At 36.5% G+C, this 20520-nt stretch overlaps 1 protein-coding gene across 3 annotated transcripts in view; it reads left to right on the forward strand.

The window, feature by feature from the left end:
• The window catches only part of STK3 (serine/threonine kinase 3), a 144859-nt gene that overhangs the window by 47252 nt on the left and 77087 nt on the right, over nucleotides 1-20520 (forward strand). For all 3 annotated transcript variants that reach the window (XM_074898648.1, XM_074898649.1, XM_074898650.1), the window contains one exon: nucleotides 20304-20441. In XM_074898648.1, the coding sequence (XP_074754749.1) occupies nucleotides 20304-20441 (138 nt within the window). The remainder of the gene's footprint in view (nucleotides 1-20303; nucleotides 20442-20520) is intronic.

Here is a 20520-nt window from a genome sequence, read left to right on the forward strand (position 1 = left end):
ATGGTGAAATGCAGTCTCCCATAGAAGGGATGGGAGACAGAGTCAACAAGCCAAATACGTAAGACCAAGGAAGCCACATACTGAATCCCTGCAGAGCTCACATTTACAAAAGCCAGACCTGACTGGAGCCCAGTCCCGGGAGGCAGGAGGTCCTTCCCCAGCAGGAAACTCTGCACAGGGCATCCACCTCACAGACAGACACTGCCCCTTCTTGCAAGTGGTCCCGGCTTTTATCCCTCAGTGGGACACCTGACCTTTGCTTACTTAATGCAGACACCTGGGCTCATTTACCCAATGGCTCTGTCTGCAAGGCCGGCACCACCCTGGAGGGAAGCCTAAAGGTAAACTCACCCCAGCTTTGTGAAGGGCTGTGGGAATCACCCATATGTCAACCTTAATTTGGGGCTTGGGGTTGAAACCCCAGCATTTCACCTGTATTTAGGTAAGCTTTGCTTTCAGCAAATGGTGTCATACAAATCAATTTCCTCATCTCTGAAAAAAAGGAAATCAGCATTTGGTGCCTTTGGGGGTTATTAACACTAACATTAGGTTATGTACAGATACGCAGGAAAGAAAGTTTTAATGAAAACACTCTCCCCCTTCATTTTTTGTTTCCTTCTCTTTAACACATTTTCCTTTGTAAATATTCTAACACAATGCAGAGCAAGGGTAAAATTATGTTTCCAAATGATAGTGTTTGAACTGTGGTGTTAACTTCAGATTTAAAAAAAATCATTAGGATGCTATATTTCTGACTTCATATTTTTGGCAATCCTTACAGATACAGATTTTGATACAGCATGTTTTGGTTTCCTGGGGCAATTTGAGCTCATTGGCTGGCTTTTTGTAGAGTTTTTTCTTGTCCCCTTAGTACTTTATCTTCTTATGGATGAAGTCAGTGAGTATAATGTTCATTTTCATAAGCCATTAAGGGCCATACAATATCCTCCAGGTATTGTTTCATGTGCTGAGTGCATTCTTTTCCCACTGCTGAATAGTCTAGATAGGATGTTACCTTGATTACTTACCTATATTTAGAAAATAAAAACATGGCTGGCTCAGGTTTCTTTCAGATCTCAAGGGAACTTATTTTCCATAAAATTAACCTTTACTGTTAATGGAAGAAAAAGGTCTACCCTGAATGCCATAATTATGTTTGTAACACAGTTAACTCCTAACTTATCAGCAGATACATGATGACTGGACAGAGACTGGTAACCCTGGCAGTGACACAGTGGCTTTTTTTTAACCTGTTTATTACTTTGATCAAAAGTCTCTCTTGGTGCATGCTACTAAAATAAGCAATTTACCACTCCAGAATTTCAGTGATTGACAAAAGTCTCCACCTTTTTCAGTTTCCTTTGACAATTATGGCTTTATGAAGAGCCTTGCAGAGTGACTTTAAAGGCAGTAAACTGGATTATTAGGGGCCAAGAGCTAAAGACAACCACTGAAAATATCTTCCTTTCTATTTAAATTGGAGAATTGTTACCTAGGCTGAACTGCTGCAATAGTCTCACAAGGTGAGGTGACTTCTGTGTTATTCTCTTCAACTAGCTGCTTTTTTGCTTTTGTGTTACAAATAGAAAACTTGTCATTTCATGATTGCTAAGCCCAAAACTGACCTTAATAAATAAAATAAATAAATCTTAATTTGTGTTTCATTACTTATTTATAAACATTCAGGGAATTTTAGTATTAAGTTTATAAGAATTTTACTAGTCTTTTGACATTGAAATGGTAGGTTTGGGTTGCTGTTGAGACTTCAGAATTTATTAACAAATAAAGATTATAATCTGCGGGAAATTTGTTCTACAGAGTAAAATGTTATGTTTCTAATGCCTTTGCGTTTCAGCTGGTGATGGTTTAAATTATGACACCCAGTCCTGTGCCTTAGGGCTTGTGATTCTGTAACATTTTTCAGATGCATCAACCAAGCATTGCCTAGTTTGTTATGAAATTGAAAGAAAGGTTGTTCAGTAATTCTGAGTTGTGTTGCTAACATCTGTTTCCAATAAAGTATTGGTAATATGATAAGAATTTGAAAGAATTGTGTGATTACTGGTTTCAAATAACTATCCCAATGATAGTCAACCAAAGATGGCTTTTCATTCCTTGAGAGAGTAATTTATATGCATGGAGTGTTAAGTCCAAATGGCAGAGAAATCTAATGCTGGGTGGCATGCGAAGGTAAGGCATGTTGGGTTTGGATGCTTGTCTTCATGGAAACTGGTAGATTTATGAGATAATTTTTACATTTTCACTTACTTCAATTTATCATTAAGTGTATTTATAATTTAATTAAGGAAATCAGTTGAGTATTCACTACTAAAATGAAGGTCACTACTTGTTATAGACAACTAATATATGTATGCTTAGCTTTCTTATTTTTAATCTGTATTTTTAATACATAAAACAGTGACTCTCATAAAAAAGATTTTGTGTTCTTCAGCAGACATGGGATGCATTCTTGAAGTGGAGGGTGTTTGATGGCCCCTGTTTGAGCCAGAGTAATGGTTGGCTGGTCCCCCACTGTAAGTTAAGGCCAAACTTTGATGCTTAGTCTGTGTTGCTAAGGTCACAGAATCACAGGAGGTCAGGCAAGATCTGCTTAGAACTGTTGTCTTTTTTCTGATTTCCACATTAATTTTCCTCTCTTCTACCTCCTATCTTATCCCTGGTGCTTTGGCTAGACAAAGGGGAGCTCTCCAGCAGGCAGGAGAGAAAAGGTAAGTAAAGCCAGAGGGGTGAAGCTTGGCAAAGTCTCCTTGAGAGACTGCAGTTCTGTTTCAAACACATTACCTTTCTCCAAGTCTGTGAAAATTGTGTGTAGGGATTTGTTTGAATTACATTTTTGGTTTCCATATATGTGGAGTGTGCATATTAGAGGAAGAGGACATCCTGCACCTGACTTTAATTTGGTATTTTTTATGACTTATTTAGCTGCGGTGTGTTAGGAACTTTACTGAAGATGAGAACACAGCCATGGTGATCTCTTCGCTGAGGGAACCTCTGCTGTCAGATTATTCACTAGTATTTGTTTCACCTATATTTTGTTGTCTCTGCATGCCAGCTTCCTAAGAAAAAAACCCCAGCAGTTCTGAGATCAGGGTGTGCATGTGAGTAGCTAGTAGCTAGAATTTATCCTTTCTTAACTGCTATACCTTGTGCACATGTACTTTGAAGTTATGCTTCATCTCCAATGGGGACAGTCTTGATAGGTAAATACATGCAGTCTTGCTCACAGGCAGAGCAATGAATTAAAAAACTTGCTCCAGAAGATAAATAGATGGGCAGGAGCCTCAGGATTTTCAGACAAAAATGAGCATTGTATTCTTCCTAATTTCTTTCCTGTGGTTACAAGCTACTTCCAAACATGTGGAAACCTGCCTCCATTGAGTGGAGGTGAATAAAACAATGAATTTTTATTTTAACTGATACTTTTTATATATATAATATTTCTTTTTACTGAGATATATATATATATACACACACATATAGAGTTAGTTCTTTGAGATATATATTTATATATAAAATCCATATATATCTTTCAATCTATAGTTAGAAAACTATATGTGTGTATATGTATGGAGTTGGTTTTTTATATACTGGGATATATATGTATGTATATATCTCTCTTAAAGAACTCCTTACACACACACACATGTACGTGAGTTCTTTGATTATATATGTTTGCAAATAATGCCCTGTTACAGTTGGATATTTTCAGGCAGGCAAAAAAGTGCAGCTTTGTTTAATTATTTTTTTAATCTCCATGTTTACCAACACTCAGAAGGCATTGTTTGTTCAGTAACTTACATGATGTCTTCTTGCTGACCACACGTGAACTGTTGGTGTCTGTATACCTCTTTACGAAATGTCTATGCCTGTGAGAGCTATGATGAACTTCAGTCTCTATCTGATACTAACCTGAGGCTCTGTCAGTTTTATTGATGAGAATGGGTGCCTTAGGAATGCTGAACTAGTGTGTAGAAAATGTTTGGGGTTTACATGGGTCTTGTTATGTAATTCCCAACATTAATTTGGTGTCAAATATGTCCTTTGGAGCAGAATTCATTGGGGCTTCTAGTAAATAATTTTGTATTTATCTGTACTTCTAGGCAGATTCACGTGAAAACATTTTAACTTTGACTTCTAGTCCTTGGATATTGTCATATGAAAAATATAGTTACAGGCATTGAATCTCTGAATGAATTTATCTTGAATTTATCCTGTCTAAATCATTTGCTGCTGTTCTTAAGAGCAACTTTTTAGTTTAGTCTGTGCTTGAATTTCAACTCAAGCAACTGAATTATTTGTTTGTCTTTTCTTTTTACATGGTTCCCTTCTAAATCATTGCTTGTGTCAGTCTAACTTAGGCATTACAGCCCAGCAGTCTCTAACAGGCATGCTCACAGTCCCTCTTTTTAGTTTCCTGCATATAAAGGAAGGGTGGAGGAATCTCATGTCTCCTGTTCCTTTTGTGTATCAACTGATTTAGGATTGTTTATGGAGTTTCCTAATGCCTCAAAAAAAGGCCTGCTTAAAATAGGTGAATTTTTCTTCATTTTTTTCAAGTGAGTGCTCTTCATTCTGGTTGGATAGCTTGTTTAATCATCTTTATGGCATTCCTAGCTATGTTTTTATGTTCCCTTTAACTTATGAAGGCTCATTCCCTTTTTCAGTGGGAATATCCATTTATGGACAAAGATGATAATTCACTGGACACTGGACTTGTTGGGGGCCTTGGTTATGCAGTGCCTGGGGCTTTGCTACAGGAAAGGTCCTTTGGGGTGTGATGTACTTTTCTTGAATCATTGCTTCAGAACATCATCTCATGTAGCTCCTTGTAAGGAGTCAAGAGAAACTGCAGGAGGAATAGTCAAGATAGCACCCTCTGCGCTTTTTGGTCTTCATGTTTGTTCTAGAGAAACCCCTGCTTTGTCACTTGCACTTGGTGCTTTTTAGGCCAAGTGCCATGTTTTCAGGTAGAGTACTCAGCCTTTCTCTACCTGAAGTCTGAGGCAGTAGTCTTCAGCAGCTTTTAATCTCTTTCTGTTTTCCAATTCAGTTGCTGTCATTTCTGATTTTGGTGTATTTTGCAGCCTGTTCTTAGGCTAAATGTGTAGGTTTGCAGAGGGAAGACATCAGCTCTAAATACAGTGATAAAGGAAACTGTTCCAGAAAAATTTAAGGACTAAGAGAGTTGTAAAGTTTGTAGGTACAGTCATGGCACTCTTAATACAAAGTCTTATGGTGGCCCTGTTTTCTATTGGCATATTGATTTGGTCTGGATGAATAGGCTGTATGTCTGTAATTTGCACCCATGCTGTGCTAGCTCATAACTGACTTTGCCAATATCTCTGAGGCTCAGGTTACCTAGTGTGACTTAAGTCTTCATCCTGTTCTAACAAGACCATGACACTATCATCCATCTGTCATTCACATCAGAAACTTTTGACATAAGAGCTCCTCTGTGGCCTGAGGACATTATATATACTAATGACCAAGAGGAGCAATCTCCTAAGATGGATCACTTTCTCCCAGATGAGTGTCAGTCTCCTGAGGAACACTGACAAAGGAAGGATGCAAGAAGTCAAGCAAAGTTCAGATCCCTATGAAACTGTTCGTTCATTATTTTGAAAAGCTTCTGACAGTTTTCAGAAAATTTTGGATCTGGGACAATGTTTCAAGACTTATCCTTTGAGATGGGGGACTTCCAAAGGGGAGGTCTTTTTCTTTGAAAATTCACAGGAAGAAACAATTCTCCCTATTCCATGTCAAGCCTTTTCCTTAGGATTTTTGTCATTTGTGTTACTTCTCCATTTATTGTCTTCCATGAGATACTAGTTTTATTCAGTCCTGCTGTATTTGAGTTCTAGGAACTCTCTTCAGCTAGGAAGTGTGCTGGAGCATACTTGAGGTATTCAGAAACCATCTGGACGTGGTCCTGGGCACCTACATCTAGGGGGTGCTTGAGCAGAGGGTTGGACAAGATGACCTCCAGAGGCCCCTTCCAATCTCAACCATTCTGTGACTTTGTAGTATCCTTCAGAAATTCTTCTGAGTCTGTAGTCATTTGCTTCCATCTGTACATTTTAATAGTCTTCCTTTCTGTTGACCTTGGATCTGCAGAGGAGTGGAGCATTTTGATTAATTTTGTGACTCTTTCTGCAGAATTATTGTGATTGGGTTATTAATATGTTGGGAAGCTAATGAGCTGATACTTTTTTTTTTTTTTTTTTCAAAATTGCATGCATCCCTCAGCTAACATTACAGATGTCAGGCATGCTTTATTTTTCTGTTTGCTTATGAATATCTCTTGCCTCTATTGTCTCTGCTATAGGGAGCTCTTTAGATACTATTATCTCAAGCTGGGGACCACCATGTTGGATAGAGGAATTTCTGTGAAGCTGCTTGAGTGGAGTGAATACATACAATTAGAGCAAGAGAGAGAGGTGAGATCTTTAGCATTTTCAAAGTGTGCTTTTCTCAGACCTGCAAAGCCTTCACTTAGTAGTTCCATACATGTGCTGTAATGTACTGTGCCATTCGGAGGCTGTTCAAGAGAGATGAGTCTTGATAAGATGCTCTTTGAGATGCCTTTCATGTGAACTGTGGCGTTTACGAAGTGAACAGTTATCATGTTGCTAGAAGAGCCAGCACTATGAATGCTAACATCTGTTGAAGGAGAGAGGAAAGGGCATTTACATGTAACTGTATATGTCTGCCATGTCTTGAAGAACCTTTGCATTCAAAATTCCTTCCCCCCTTCTGCCTTGAGGTCTTTTTGTATAAATTGGGGACAAGCTGCTAGGAATTAAGGGTATGATATGGCCCATTTATATGATATCAGCATTTCTAGTCACTGCTTCAGCCATTGCTATATTGTTTGCATACTTGAGTGATTGCAACAGCCACATTGCTAAACTGTAATTTTTCTAGTAACATAGGCTGTAAATCTGTGTTCCCTAAACTATTTGTGAAGGAATGTTATTTCTGTGTGTACCTACAGTAACAGGGCTTTGCTTTCAATTGTTTTTTTTCTCTGCAGTGTCAGACATTATACGGGAGCTATGGTACATGTCTTTGAATGGAACAGAATGCAGTGTCTTAAGCCAGGCCCTAACAAAAATTTAGAAAATGTGATTAATAAGTATGTGTTTGGGGAGGGTAGTACAACACAGACCACAGATCAGAACCAAAACCTATAAAATTTTGTCAGCATTGCAATAAAATATTCCAGGTTAAATAATTTGGTCATCTTGATTGATGCTTGCTGTTTTTCTTTACATTCTCCCTTCAGGTTTGTTTAAAACTTGATTTAAGCAAAGAAATTTAGATGCATGATCAATTCACACCACTATGTATTTTAATCTTGGTGTCTGTATATCTTTCCGTCCTCAAAATATTACATCTTATACTATGAGCTTTTTTCTTAATTACATGAAGAATTTTTTTGTCTAGGTCTTTGGTACTGTAGAGTGGTATCATGGACGTGCAACTAAGCAATTTATCTGCATGACTTCTGTGTATTTCTCCCAGGGTGTGCGGTATTTCAAAGATGATGACCATGTCTGGAGGACATTTAATTATCTTTAGATCCCATTAGCATAATAGCATGTAATTAGCATGTGTTGCATTATGCTCCTGTTTTGTATATTGGGTGAAGTTTGTTAAAAGCTGAGCAGATCATGTTGGGAGCAAATAGAGATGGGTAAAAAACCTTGAGATGCTACAAATAATAACTAACCTGGATAATTCAGTGTTTATTCTATAGCACAATTAACTGGCCTACTATTTTATAATACATATTACATTTTACTTTAGCAGTTGATGCTACTGTTTGGGAGGTGGAAAACTTCTGAAAAAAAAGATGCCAAATCCAGACATGGTTATAAAGAATATAATTGACAGATTTGCAGTCAGTTACACTAAGTCTAACCTGATGTTTTATTTAGCAGCATAGATTTTAATTATAACTTTATAGCTAGTGTTTTTTGTCGGAAAAGATTCAGCCCTTGATCATGACTAAGACGTTAACAAAGACTTATTGTTTCTTTGCTTCTCAGAGATAAGACTGAGGATTTTCCTAACCCTCTGGAACTAGTTTCTCTGCATTATCAGTAAAAGTTATTGTATGGCTAATTACATGGCAGTTCAGGTTGATTTAAGAATGCAAATGTTATTGCAGAAATAGAAGAGGCTTAGACCATTATTATTTTTAGTGTTCACTAAATCTCCAGTACTATGTTTTTCTTTTTTACTGTGGTAAGTTCAAATGAGCAGGCTTTAAAAGGTTAGTTAGCCACTGGGGATATTAAAAATAAAGTGGAAACTACATTGTTTGTACTTCTTAGAATATTAAAAATGTGGAGGTTTTGTGTTTGGGTTTTTTTTCTTTTTTTCTTTTTAAATTGGGTGAAGAAAGAGGAAACAACAAAAACTTCTAGTGAGTCTGTTTGTATCTATCACCTCAGGGTGGGAAAGGGATGGCTTTTAAATTAGTACATTTCAATGTGAGAAATCTAGAAGGCATGCAGAAAAAAAAAAAAAAGGTAGTTTTTAGCTTCAGTTCTGAGTTTGATGTTAGTCAAAATGTAATTCAAGCAATTTGTTCTGTAGCCACTGTATGACCTACCCAGTGGCAATCAGCCCCCTCTTTTTTTTTTTTTTTTTAAAGCTAATTGGCTCATGTTTAGCTTACTAAATGTCATCTGGACTCAGTAAAAAGCAAGTGACCTGCATTGAATTAGTGTAATTGTAATACAAACAGAACATCTCATAGTTTTGTTCTTATACAGGAAAAGAGAAAGTTGGAGAGATTTTTCAGTTTGATAAATAAAACTGAAGATACGGGAAGCCGACTTTGGCTCACAGTTCATTTTACCTTTTTACTGTATTCTTTTAACAAATAATAATTGGCATTTGAATTTTGTCTGTGTGTTTTCTCTTTGAAACATTTTCCCTTCTTAAAGAATCTTCCTTAGGATGGATGTCCTGCCAATTATTAAATCATGACCAGTCATTACCAATTCCAGTTTCAGAATACAATACCATTTCAGAAAAATAATTGATGTCTACTTAGCCTGTCCAGGCTTTGGTTTACTGTTTTACCTCTGTCATTTGGTAGGATTACTTTTCAATGAATGCCACCATGTAGTTAATATATTTTGCTTTCTGTTTCAGAGAGCAGTGGTTACCTACCAAGATAAGAAAGTGCCATGAGGAACTGAAGTATCAGTTCCAGTGGTATATTTGAATTTTAACTCTGATCTTGTAGTTGTATTATTCACTTCAGTTTAAAAGGGGTGTTATTTTTTAAAATGTAAGACTAGTGTCGTTGTGTAAGTAATACTATGCCTTGGTTATATGTCTCTTTTCATTTGGCCATCAGATGTTCAGATTTTACTGTAGCAACTACATTTCCTTACAGGAAAAGATGTAGATAACTTTTACACTAATCTAGCAATGAGATTAAGGGACTACAATGTAAATTATGTTTTTATGAAGCTACTAGGGAGAACGTTGGAAATACTAGTTGGACAAGGACAGTAACACTGTTCTCTGTACATACCTAGTAGCCAGGAAAGCAGTACTGTGAAGTCATGTATTCTCTTCGTACTTTGCGTGTCAGTGGAGCAGAGACAGAAGTTTTCCTCCTTTGCTTGAAGGTACAAGAATTTAATACTCAGTTACTCTTTCATAGACTAGAAAATCTTCTGTAATTAATTAGACATTACAGTTATTTCAGTGGGATGCAGGCATTTAATGTCTGGAGTATTGTAATCTGTCAGTTTAATTTTGGTTCTTGTTTTGAACACTGCAAGTGAATGGGTCACTTTTCTTTGTGCTTGTGGTTGGCTTTTGCTGTCACTGGTTCATCTGTTGCCATTGTAAATGGTGAAGTAGGAAGCAGCAAATGTTGTGAGCATTTTTCTTTTTTATTTCATATTTCTTCTGTTAAACATGATCATTCTGTTTCTGTTATTTAGGCTGACCAAACATGATAATTGTCTTTTTAAATTTTTTTTTTTGTTACCAAAGTCACCTTTGGACATCCCAGTGAGCTGTCAGCCACTGTACATTTTTAAATTCACAGTGTGCATATTGTTTTTCTAGCAAGACTATCTTCCAGTTATGACATGACTAGATTAGATTCCTGCGTTCTTTAGTGCTACCTGTAACCTCTCAAAGTTTTGACTCTTAAATGTAAGTCTTTGCACAATCCACATAAAATCAGAGACAGAGAGGCTGTTGCAGGGAGAGTGATCAACCTGTGAAGGATGCATATGGTGTTTTATTTCATTTCATCTTTGTGTAATGCACTCTTCTGCAGAATTTTTAGGTTAGACATGGAAACAATACTATGTCGTCTGAGATTACGTGATTTGTGTGAACACAGGGCAAATGAAGACGGGGGTGGTGGAGGAAAAGATCTACAAAACACATGCCCAAATTTTGATGATACAATTCTGAAGCTATGTTTGTCTGTAATTTTTGGTAAAATACAATGACAGATTCTGGAACTTCTCAGGTAGTTTATTGGAAGCTTTCCTACTTTGTGACCAGAATATTCTTTGTTGAAATTTAAACTCATTCGCTACTCTTCTGTTCTTTGTAGACTTGAGAAAAGTATTTTCTCCCCCTTTGAAGTGACACTTAACGTGTTAGAGACTGTTAACATGTTTCTCACTGTAGTCACCTCCTCTTTAGACTAAGCAATCCTAATTCATTCTATCTTTCCTTGCAGATTGTGTTTTTTAAATATCTAAGCATTGTAGTTGCTCTCTTTTGAACTGTCTTCAGTTGGTTGACATATCTGAAAGTGCAGTGCCTAAAACTGAACCCAATACTGCTGCTGGAGGTCTAATGTATCCTGAATAAAGAATTACTACTGCATATTTCTTGAATGCATTGTGTCATTACTACTCTGTGTGGTTATGGCAGAGGTTCACATTTAATGTCCAGTGAGTTTACTACAGCTTTTTCTCACAAATATAAGTTACTTACTCCTTGACTCTTTTTAGTAAAAATAATTGCAAATACAGTTTTTCCACTTCATGTCTCAGTAAAGTTAATATACTTCTGGATGTAATCACTGTCTCATTTTCTCAGAAACTGCAGAAAATACTGTGGGAAGAAGAGAAAAGATTTTATTATTGAAGTAAGATATGTTGTTGGAGCTTCGTTGGAGGGAAAGTAAGTTTCTTACCTTGTAGGCATTATGTTTATGAATTTTCAAGCGTACTGAATCAGGAGTAAAAGAAACTATGGTGAAAGAAGACTAAATTAATCAAGAGTACTCCCTGGACTTAGTCATGTCATTTGCACTTTCGGAACCATTACCTTGTTTTGTAAATGGTAAGAAACTAATTGTTCAAGTTTAATGCTGGAAAAAGTTGTGCAGGTTCAAGACTCATGTTCTAGATATCTTGGATTCTGTGAAAGGGGGATTTAAGTGATAGCAGGATGCTTCTGTCTGAGAGAGGTACCAACATTCATGAAGACAGCTTCTTCCTGGACACCTGTGTGACTGGGAAATATCCTTTAGGCAGTGAGTTGCCTGGCTCTTGAGCAAAGATCAGCCATAATGTATAATTTCATCTGAGAGGTTCTTAAATGTTGGTGAAGTTCCCTGAGGGTTATGGTAGAACCTCAAACTGGCTAGTGGTCTGAAGTGGCCCTATCTTTGTTATGATTTCCTCACAAAGAGGAGATGTTGCCCGTCACTATCAAAAGGAAATTTTCTCCTATGCAGCTATGTTTAAAAATACCTTCTTTTCCAGGTCTCTGTCAAGTAAAAATTGTATTAGAAGATTAAACCACTACATCCGGTACTTCTTTCAGTCTAAAGACAGATTAATATCTATTTCTGGTTTTCTGCCTTAACCCCCCCCCTCCCCCCCCAACTCTTCCCTCAAAGAAAAAAATCTTAAAAAACCCCTTATGTGCCTACACACATGCACCCATCTTTCTCCTTCTGATTAAATGTATCTTGCTCACCCCATGCTGAGATTGAGGGTACTTTTCAGAACAACAGTCACGAATCAATTTGTGTCTCATTCAGGTTTTCCTTTTGGTGAGTGAAATCATTGGAAATCTGGTCCTAGATGATGTCTGAATGCTGCAGTTCCTTTCAGGTGTTTGAAACTCCTCTTGCTTGTGTTTGTAAGACTTGCTGACTTTCATTGCCTTGTTTTCTGGTAGTGTTTGGATTTTTTTAGTCATCATTTTTTTGGGGGTTTTGATTTTATTTTTGTCCCTGAACAATGGAAAAATGTGGAGACTTGTAGTTATTGTGGATGTGAAATTTCAATATAACCTTTCAATAAAATGTTAAGAAATTATACTGATTTGTACCTATGAGGGATTATTTGCAAGTTAGGTATTTTTCTCTGAAAACTGTTGTATGTCAATTAAAAAAAAAAATTCAAAACCTTTAGCTGCCTGGGGTAGTTTAAGCACAAAATCCTGAGTAGCCTGAAATTATTTTTGTTTTCAGTTAATTCCCTTGCTTTAAAAATTGTGTATTTTCACTTATCTAAAACACTCTCACCCTCCCACTCCAGCACCACCCCCCACCCCCAAGAAACACCAAAACCCCAGTGAAGCCGAAGAACCTAAATGAGACTGCAGATATTTCCAGGCTTTATTTTTCATCTCTAAAGACTTTCAGTAGGCATTAGTTGTCCTTCTTTAAAGGCTTGCTATCTAGGTTGAAGGAGGGGAGATTTTTGAGGATCAGGTTGCTGACTGTTTTCTGTTGCAACTTCACTGACATCAGTGAGTTCGTAACCTTGTAGATGCAAGGGGAACTTGAATGTTGATATGTCTGCTGGACTTGAAGGGAGAGGAACAAGAAATAAGCAAGCAAAAGAAGGCCACTGCAGATAAACAAAGCTATTTCTTTGCAAACAACTCCATCAAGTAATTTGCTGAGTTGCTTCCAGATCTCTTTGAATAGTACAAGTGATGACTTACGAGAGGACAAGAAACTTTCAAAACTGAAACAAAAAAAAAAAAACCACCCTGGATAAATTGGAAAATTAACTGGCAGTAGGACAGCATGCTGAGGTGATATTTATGGGAAAAAAAATGGATGGTAATAAATATTTTTATTACTCATCTGAAAAAAGGTTTGATAATGAGCAGACATATGCAGATGACGTGATCCTTTTAGATGAGTTAGCAGGGGGAACTTGCTCTTTGTCTTGCTAATTGGATAACAACAAGTGCAATAAATTCTGCCTTTTGAATATACCAGTGCAGGTTTGTCTTGGGATATGGTAGAACTTTAAAGTTATGATACGTGATGGGATTTAAAAATCAGTTGTATAAGTGAGCTTGTTTAAAACCAGTAAAAGAAAACCCAAACTGAATGAACTTGTGGCCTTAGAATGCTGACTTCCTTGAGCTGGTGTCATATGATCTGTACTATTCTTTTGAAATTTAAAGCAATTTTTAAAGGAACTATCATGCAATCATAGACTATTTCCAGTTGGAGGGGACCCGTAAGGACCATTGAGTCCAACTCCCATGTTTAGTAGAAGGAGTAAGTTCAGAGGTGAATCTTGAGGCACAGGTCTGTTGCGTGACGGTGTTAACAAGGCAAGGGTTGATTCTTTTCAGTAGATTTACAATTGCGCTTACTATTGCAAAATGTTTGAGATTGGTATCTTTACATTCTTGACCTATTGTAACGCTGTCAAAATGTTATGAACTTGCTAGCAATAATAAATATACAGGTCAATATAAATGGCTTATCTTTCAGTAACCCATCTTTGCTGTTAATCATGTGATTATTCTTTCCATTATTTATTTTTTCTCTGTGTTTATTGCTTTATTACTTTACATCTTAAGTGAAGCATACTTTGCTTTGAACAGCAAAGGTCATCATTCAGGAGGGAAGCTTGTGACAGTGAATGGCTGTTAAACCACTGGGAAGGTTCTGGGTTTTGTTATTTTGTTGTTGTTGTTCTGGTGTTTTATTTTATTTTTTAAATAGTATTAATATGTAAGGTGTCTGTCATTTTATGCTAATATATTTTGAATGTAATTTTTACTGTGTGTAGTATTGTATATGTGATTTAATCCATGGTCACTACTGAAGAACTATCTATGTGACCACAGTAGAATTGCATGTTAAATGTCGCATATATGTCCCTTCATTAGGGTGAAAAATCCTGTATCAGTTATTGTTTGTCCAGAAGTTCTCTGGACTATATCTCCACTTATCCCTTCCTGCATTTAGGCCTGTGTTGATAATTCTAGCTGTGCTTCGCTGGCAGCTTGTGAGGCAGGTGGGTGTAACAGTGTGGCGTTCTCATTATGTTACTTGTTTGGATGAACAGTCATTGCTAACTTGCAGTGAAGAAAGGCCTTTTTGCTTGAACAGTGATAGGAATCTTTGAAGTTTTTGCTTAATGCTGAAAATGTAGTTCTATTGCTAGGAGTAGGTGTGTTTTAATATTTGGTATTACCAGTTTTTCAAATTTTGTGAAAGGGGAAATCTTTCTGTTGTGATGATCTAGCTTTCAGAATAATGTAATTGCTGTTTGGTTTTTGTTTGTGTTTTAGGTTGTTTTTTTTTTTTTTTCCTTTTTTTTTTTTTTTTTTTTTTCCAGATGGCATTTCCAAACATTTTTCTTTTGATAATTCATTATTAAAGTCAACTGAAAAAAATAAGTTCCTTGAATGAACTTTTTTTTTCCTCCTCTTAATTGGTAACAGCTTCTTCAATATTTTAGCTTAAACAAAAAATGTGTTTTAGCTAAGATGTAGAAGTTACATATTGGGCGGCTAGATCAGTCTGGAGTATTTATTCATTGAACATATCTTCAGTAAATGCTTTTTATGACACACAGTTTCAAAAAGTGTTGTGGTAAATTAAGAGGATCAGATTGTTTTGACTAATTTTGTCTTTAATTCAGAGTAAATTGTTCAGTTTTTCCTGTGCAAAATTGAAAATAATGCTCTGTTTTAGTGTGTTTCTTCAAGGCACTTCTTTGTTAAAAGTGTGTCGGGTATGAAACAGGCAATGAAAATGAAACTAGTATTTGCATGGGCTACTGGATCCACCGTTTTGATTTGAGTGGTTCCTTCTTGATCTCTGTAGCTGATGTTGCCCATGTTGCTCTTGTCAGTGAGATCAGTAAAGAGCGCTGCTGCTGCTGCCGCCCCCCGACCCCGGGGGGGGGGGGGGGAAGATGAGTGGAAATGGGTGCGTGACTGGGGTAACTGAAAAGCCACTTTTTTCTTTCCAAAAGGAAAGGGTAAAAATTGTATTGTCTGCTTCAACAGAATTAATATTTCACACAGAAAGATAATAGAGCTTTTCATACATTTTGAATCCCACATTCAGCTTCCAGTTAGGGATATTGAGAATCTCCTTGGATCAGGTATCTGATAGATGTCTGATGGAACCAAACCTGTTTGTAATTCTCCACAAGAAGTCTGAGCACACTAGAAGATCTTCACAAACTTCTGTGTTTGCAGATGGGAGGAGGAAGCTGGTGTTTTTTCGAGTGCTTCTAACAATTAAATTTATTATCTATACTGAAGCCGATCATAAACAGCCTTCCTTGTCTTTAAACACGAGGCATTATTCAGTAACCTTAGTTTCCACTGTTAAAAAGTTTTGCAAAAAATATTGTTGTAACAATATTGTAGTTGTGAATTAAAAAAAATAAAACTAAACACCAAAACAAACAAAAAAAGCTCAACATAGCAAAACCAATGTACAACTTGCTAGTGCCTCACCCTTCTTGTCCATGCTGCTTCTAGACATCTGTTGAATTGTGTAATTGAATAATTAGTGTTGTTTCAATAGTCTTTTTGAAGGCTATTCAAGAAGTGAGGCAAGTTTTATGACATGTGCCACAAAGAAGAGAAAAATGTGTCACTGAGCTGATTCTTTGTTTCTAATGTCAATAAAATGTTACAGTATTCAATCTTTAACTCCCCCAGCCTTAAATAGAATTTTGTGCTCTAAAATGTGTTACTGAGTTTAAATGTATTTTGGAGTTTGTTTTCTGCAGTAAATGGATTAAGTAGTATAATTGTGGTGCCAAGAACTATGGAGTCACAAACTGCTTGTGTATGACTTGTATCTTTACTCTCTTTATAGAAAAAAATCTCCATAGATTCTAGCAATGCAGCTTCACAGCATGAAAATTTATAAAATCACCTGAATATAAAAATCTTTGCTCTCTCCTTTAGTAGCATTCATGATACTGGGCAATAACAGTAAAAGTTACACTTTCCATTTCCTGCTATTTATTACAAGTCACTTATGTCAACTAAGCAATAGAGATAAGTTATACAAGGAGCTAAAACCCAAAAGACATAGTACCTCTACCAAATTACTGTTGATCATTTAATGTGTTCATGGGTTGTGTGAAATACAGATGTATTACCCTGACTGACTGGAGGAATGAGCTGCAAGGATTTTCTGATTAGGAAATTCCAAATGTGGTATATGAGGGTTTCATTTTTCTTTTGGCGTTTCCTAATTCATCATCATCACCATAATTACATTTTCATGCCAATAAAATTGTCCATAAAAGAACATTCATGAAAATAATGTTTTCAACCTGGACTTCATTTAAAATGCTAGGTCCTTTAAGAATAATAAAAAGAAAATCATGTGCTGACTGGCACATTTCTGCTCTCATTTAAGATCTGGTCCTCAGTCCAGTATTCAGCTTACCCGTAACTGCTGGTTATTGGGCAGGTAAGTGCTTACAGGCAACAGTTACAGTGGAAACTATTAAGATTGTCTCGTGCCCAACTCAGGAGTGGCCACTGAAGGCTGCCCTGGATGATGTGTATTCCCCCCCATCTTTTTTCACCTGTATGCTGTAATCTGCCTTTGGATTCTGGTTTCACTGCAAGGTGTAGAATTTACCTTAGAGCAGTGTATGAAAGATGGTTCAAAGTAGAGTTGGGCTCAAGGTGTAGAGGTGGAAGGACCAGTTCAGGACAAATTTGAAATGGAGTCTGTTACAGACAGGTGAAGACAAGACTGATTAAGCTGCCATGGTCCCTCAGTCTTGAGTTCTGACATTTTACAGCTTAGAGATTTTTACTGTTTTTTTGAAGACTGATTGAATGGTTAAAACTAAAGACTGAATCATACAATATAACAACTTGGCTGCATATTTGATGTGTTCCTTGAGTAAGACTTGCCTGTCTGTTTCAGACATGTAAGGAAATGTGGAAGGTGATGTCGAAGGTGGGAGAGAGAGAAGAATTAGCCCCAGCTCGTTCATAGTATGTCAGAACTTGCCCCCTCTGTTGAACAATTTCCTCCTAATGTTTCCTGCAGTTGTTACTGCCAGTTCAGCCCATGTAATTGGATGGATGGTAGCTTATATTTGGTTTTTAATTTAAGCAGCAGTTGTCTAACACTGGCTGTATGAGCATTGCCATCAGCCCTACTGTGAGAGCTGAACTAATACCAATAGCTGTGGGAAACTCCTACACAAAATGACAATTGGAGTGGAGGCAAAAAATTACTACAAATAATAGTTTGGGGGAATGCAGCGACTGGAGAAATACAGGGTAAGAAGAAAGAAGCATGAAAAAACCAAGTCTCTTAGGTTTTCTGCTTCCTTCGGCACCCATGGAACAGAGTGACTGAAATGGCTTACTTTTGTTTTAAAATAGGACAGAGTTCTTTTAGGATGGAAAAGATGTATTTGACAAGAAATGGAAGCAAAAATGAGGAATAAGTTCTTGTCAGATAAGCGTTTTGTTTTTATTCCTGGAGATTTGGGACGAGCTTTATAATTCTCTAGTGATTGCTTTGCAAGCTTCTTGGAAGGAAACAGAAGTAGTTGGAAGCTAAATCATAGACTATTTTGAAAGAGGGAGGGAGCTTAACTTTTATGCAGAGAAATATGCAAGCCAAAATGAGGAAGTAGAGAGGGAAGATGGAATTGAAAACCAGTATTTCAAGCTGGTTAACGAAAGGGAGTGCTGAGAGCTGGGAGGAGAAGTACACGCTAGCAAGTGCATGGTATAATTAACAAGTTGGAGTTTCTATATGAAAATATAGTTTCTATATATTTTCTTGTATTACAAAAATGCATCTATTTTTTTTTTCAGCTCACAGCTCATGTCACATATCAAGATTTTAAAAAGTCTACAGTTCAAGCATTAGTTAAATATATGTTTCTGAAGTAGGTATTTTCAACAAACATACAAAGCATAAATGTGGATTTAGGACCCTAACTCTAGCTCTTGAGTATCTCCTTTTGTGACTTTTATTGCCTGCCATAAAAGAATGATTCATGAATTCCCTCTTTCTTCTCATTGTCCTTTGTGAATTATAAAGAAGTCACTTCTTTGCTGTGGTTCTTAACTGCTGTGTCGTTGCTGAAAATAGTTGGCAAAGGCGAATAGTTTTCCCAGAACATTGGAGCTGAGTAGGACTCTGAAACTAAGCTTTGCTTACCTGTGGAGAGACAGGACAATGTTTATTCTCAAACAGGAGGTATACATTTTGACACCACATAAACAGAAGTCTTACTAGTCTTCTGTTGCAGCTGTGTGTTTTCAATAGCTACTGCAGAGCTAGCTGTTAAGAGTAGCTAAAGATAAGATTAAAAGTCATCAGTTCAAAGTTCAGAAGAGATCATTACTTTCAAGGGCAGAAAGAGATTAATTTGTTAGCCACTGCTTTATACCAGAAGGACATCACTTGTACTGACAATTAATCTTGTATCAAAAGTGAAGTAGGTAAGGCATACATAATTACAGGGTAATAAAGTGTCGTGTTTCCTATCTGAGTTCATATACTAGTTTGGCATGCCTGCCCACTGAAAAGATAAAGCTATTGTAGCATACATCTTTATTAAACAAAATGCCCAGGTCTCCTCTTGTAATTCTTTTATTGGGCAAATAATGAAATGAGTTTTGTAAATGTTTAAGTATTGGAATTAAAGCGAACTATTCAGTACTAAATAATTGTTTATTAAAATTATAGTAAACAGTTTTTGCATCATTTTGCATGAATTCCGCTTTTCTTCAGCGTATGAGAAGAATTTTAGAACGAAGATTTGAACGAGTTAAACCAACTTTCAAGGCCAGTCAGACTTCTTAGCAAGTTATGGATAAAATCACAGGACATTTCCTCTCCCTTCTGCCTGTATTTCAAAGACAGGCTGAAGCTTCTGAAACTCTACTATGTTAACAGTGTGCATAATCTCTCATTTCAATTTTTATCCCTTTTCTCAGTACATGTTTCTGCTTATACTTGTAGAAAAACAAGAACTTCTGCTCCCTTTCACTTTGTAAAATGTGGTTGAATTGAAGCTGGTTTTAGAAGAAAATAGTACTTTATTACTTCTGTCAATAGACATAGCTCTGAAAAGTGTGTTGCTGTCATGTGTAAATCATAAGCAATGATATTGAATGCATTTGGGATATTACATACAGAAGTTCAAAATTTCCCATTATTGTACAGTAGTCTCTCAGAACTGTACAACTTTTTTTTTTTTCTCTCTCTCTCTACAATTCCCCCCCTGTAATTAGAGGAAAAAATCAGAAGGAAAATGTCACAATACATTTATAATCTTAAGTAGGACAAACATTTTTTTATATAGAATTAATCTTTTTTCCTGGTTGAATAATTTGTCTGCATATGGTTCTCAACAGTGAGAAATTTCTGTTATATAGATAAAGTGTTGCCTTTTCAATTTCAAATAAATTCTCACTGCTAGTAGACAAGCTACTAGATTATTTTAGGTTTATCATCTTTTTGTGTTGTTTTAGGTCTTTTAGCATATGTTTCTAAATCTTATTAGGAAAAGCAAGGTTTTAAACTACGTCTGAAGAATTATGAATAAAGAAGGAAATATTAATCCTACCAAATGTCCTAAGCAATTCTCCTGTAAAACTAAATGCAGTTAAGAGAGGAGAAGGTGAACTTGTTTTTTCATAGCAACTTTATATGTGTCTGTTTAAACAAGCAATGCTGTCATTTCTACTAAGAATTTCTGAAAGAACAAAATCATCTCTCGAGATTGATAAACAGCAATAGATAAAATACGGAGTGATGTGCTCAGTGGGGTACCGTTTAAATAGAGAAAATCTAATGGGAAGTAGCTACATTAGTAGCTCATGGATTTACTTCCTGAATCTCGATCCGACTGGAAATCGTACCTTACTTAAAATTTGTTTTCCAGATTCTCAGCCTGATAAGAAAGGTGGATAAAGCAATTTATTTACTTGGTTTCAGTGTTGTGATAATGTGTTTTGTTTAAACTTGCTATTGTTGTTTGATTTTTTTTATCTAGGCTATTTTTATGATTCCTACAAATCCCCCTCCCACCTTCCGGAAGCCAGAGCTCTGGTCTGATGAATTCACAGATTTTGTGAAGAAATGCTTAGTGAAAAATCCTGAACAAAGAGCTACAGCAACACAGCTGCTACAGGTCAGTATTTAAGTTACTGAGGAAATGCAAGTTTTATGGCTTTTTTCCTCTAGTCTCAAACCAGAACTGTTGTGAAAAT

Source organism: Athene noctua, chromosome 2, assembly GCF_965140245.1.
Source record: "Athene noctua chromosome 2, bAthNoc1.hap1.1, whole genome shotgun sequence".
Lineage (NCBI taxonomy): Eukaryota > Metazoa > Chordata > Aves > Strigiformes > Strigidae > Athene > Athene noctua.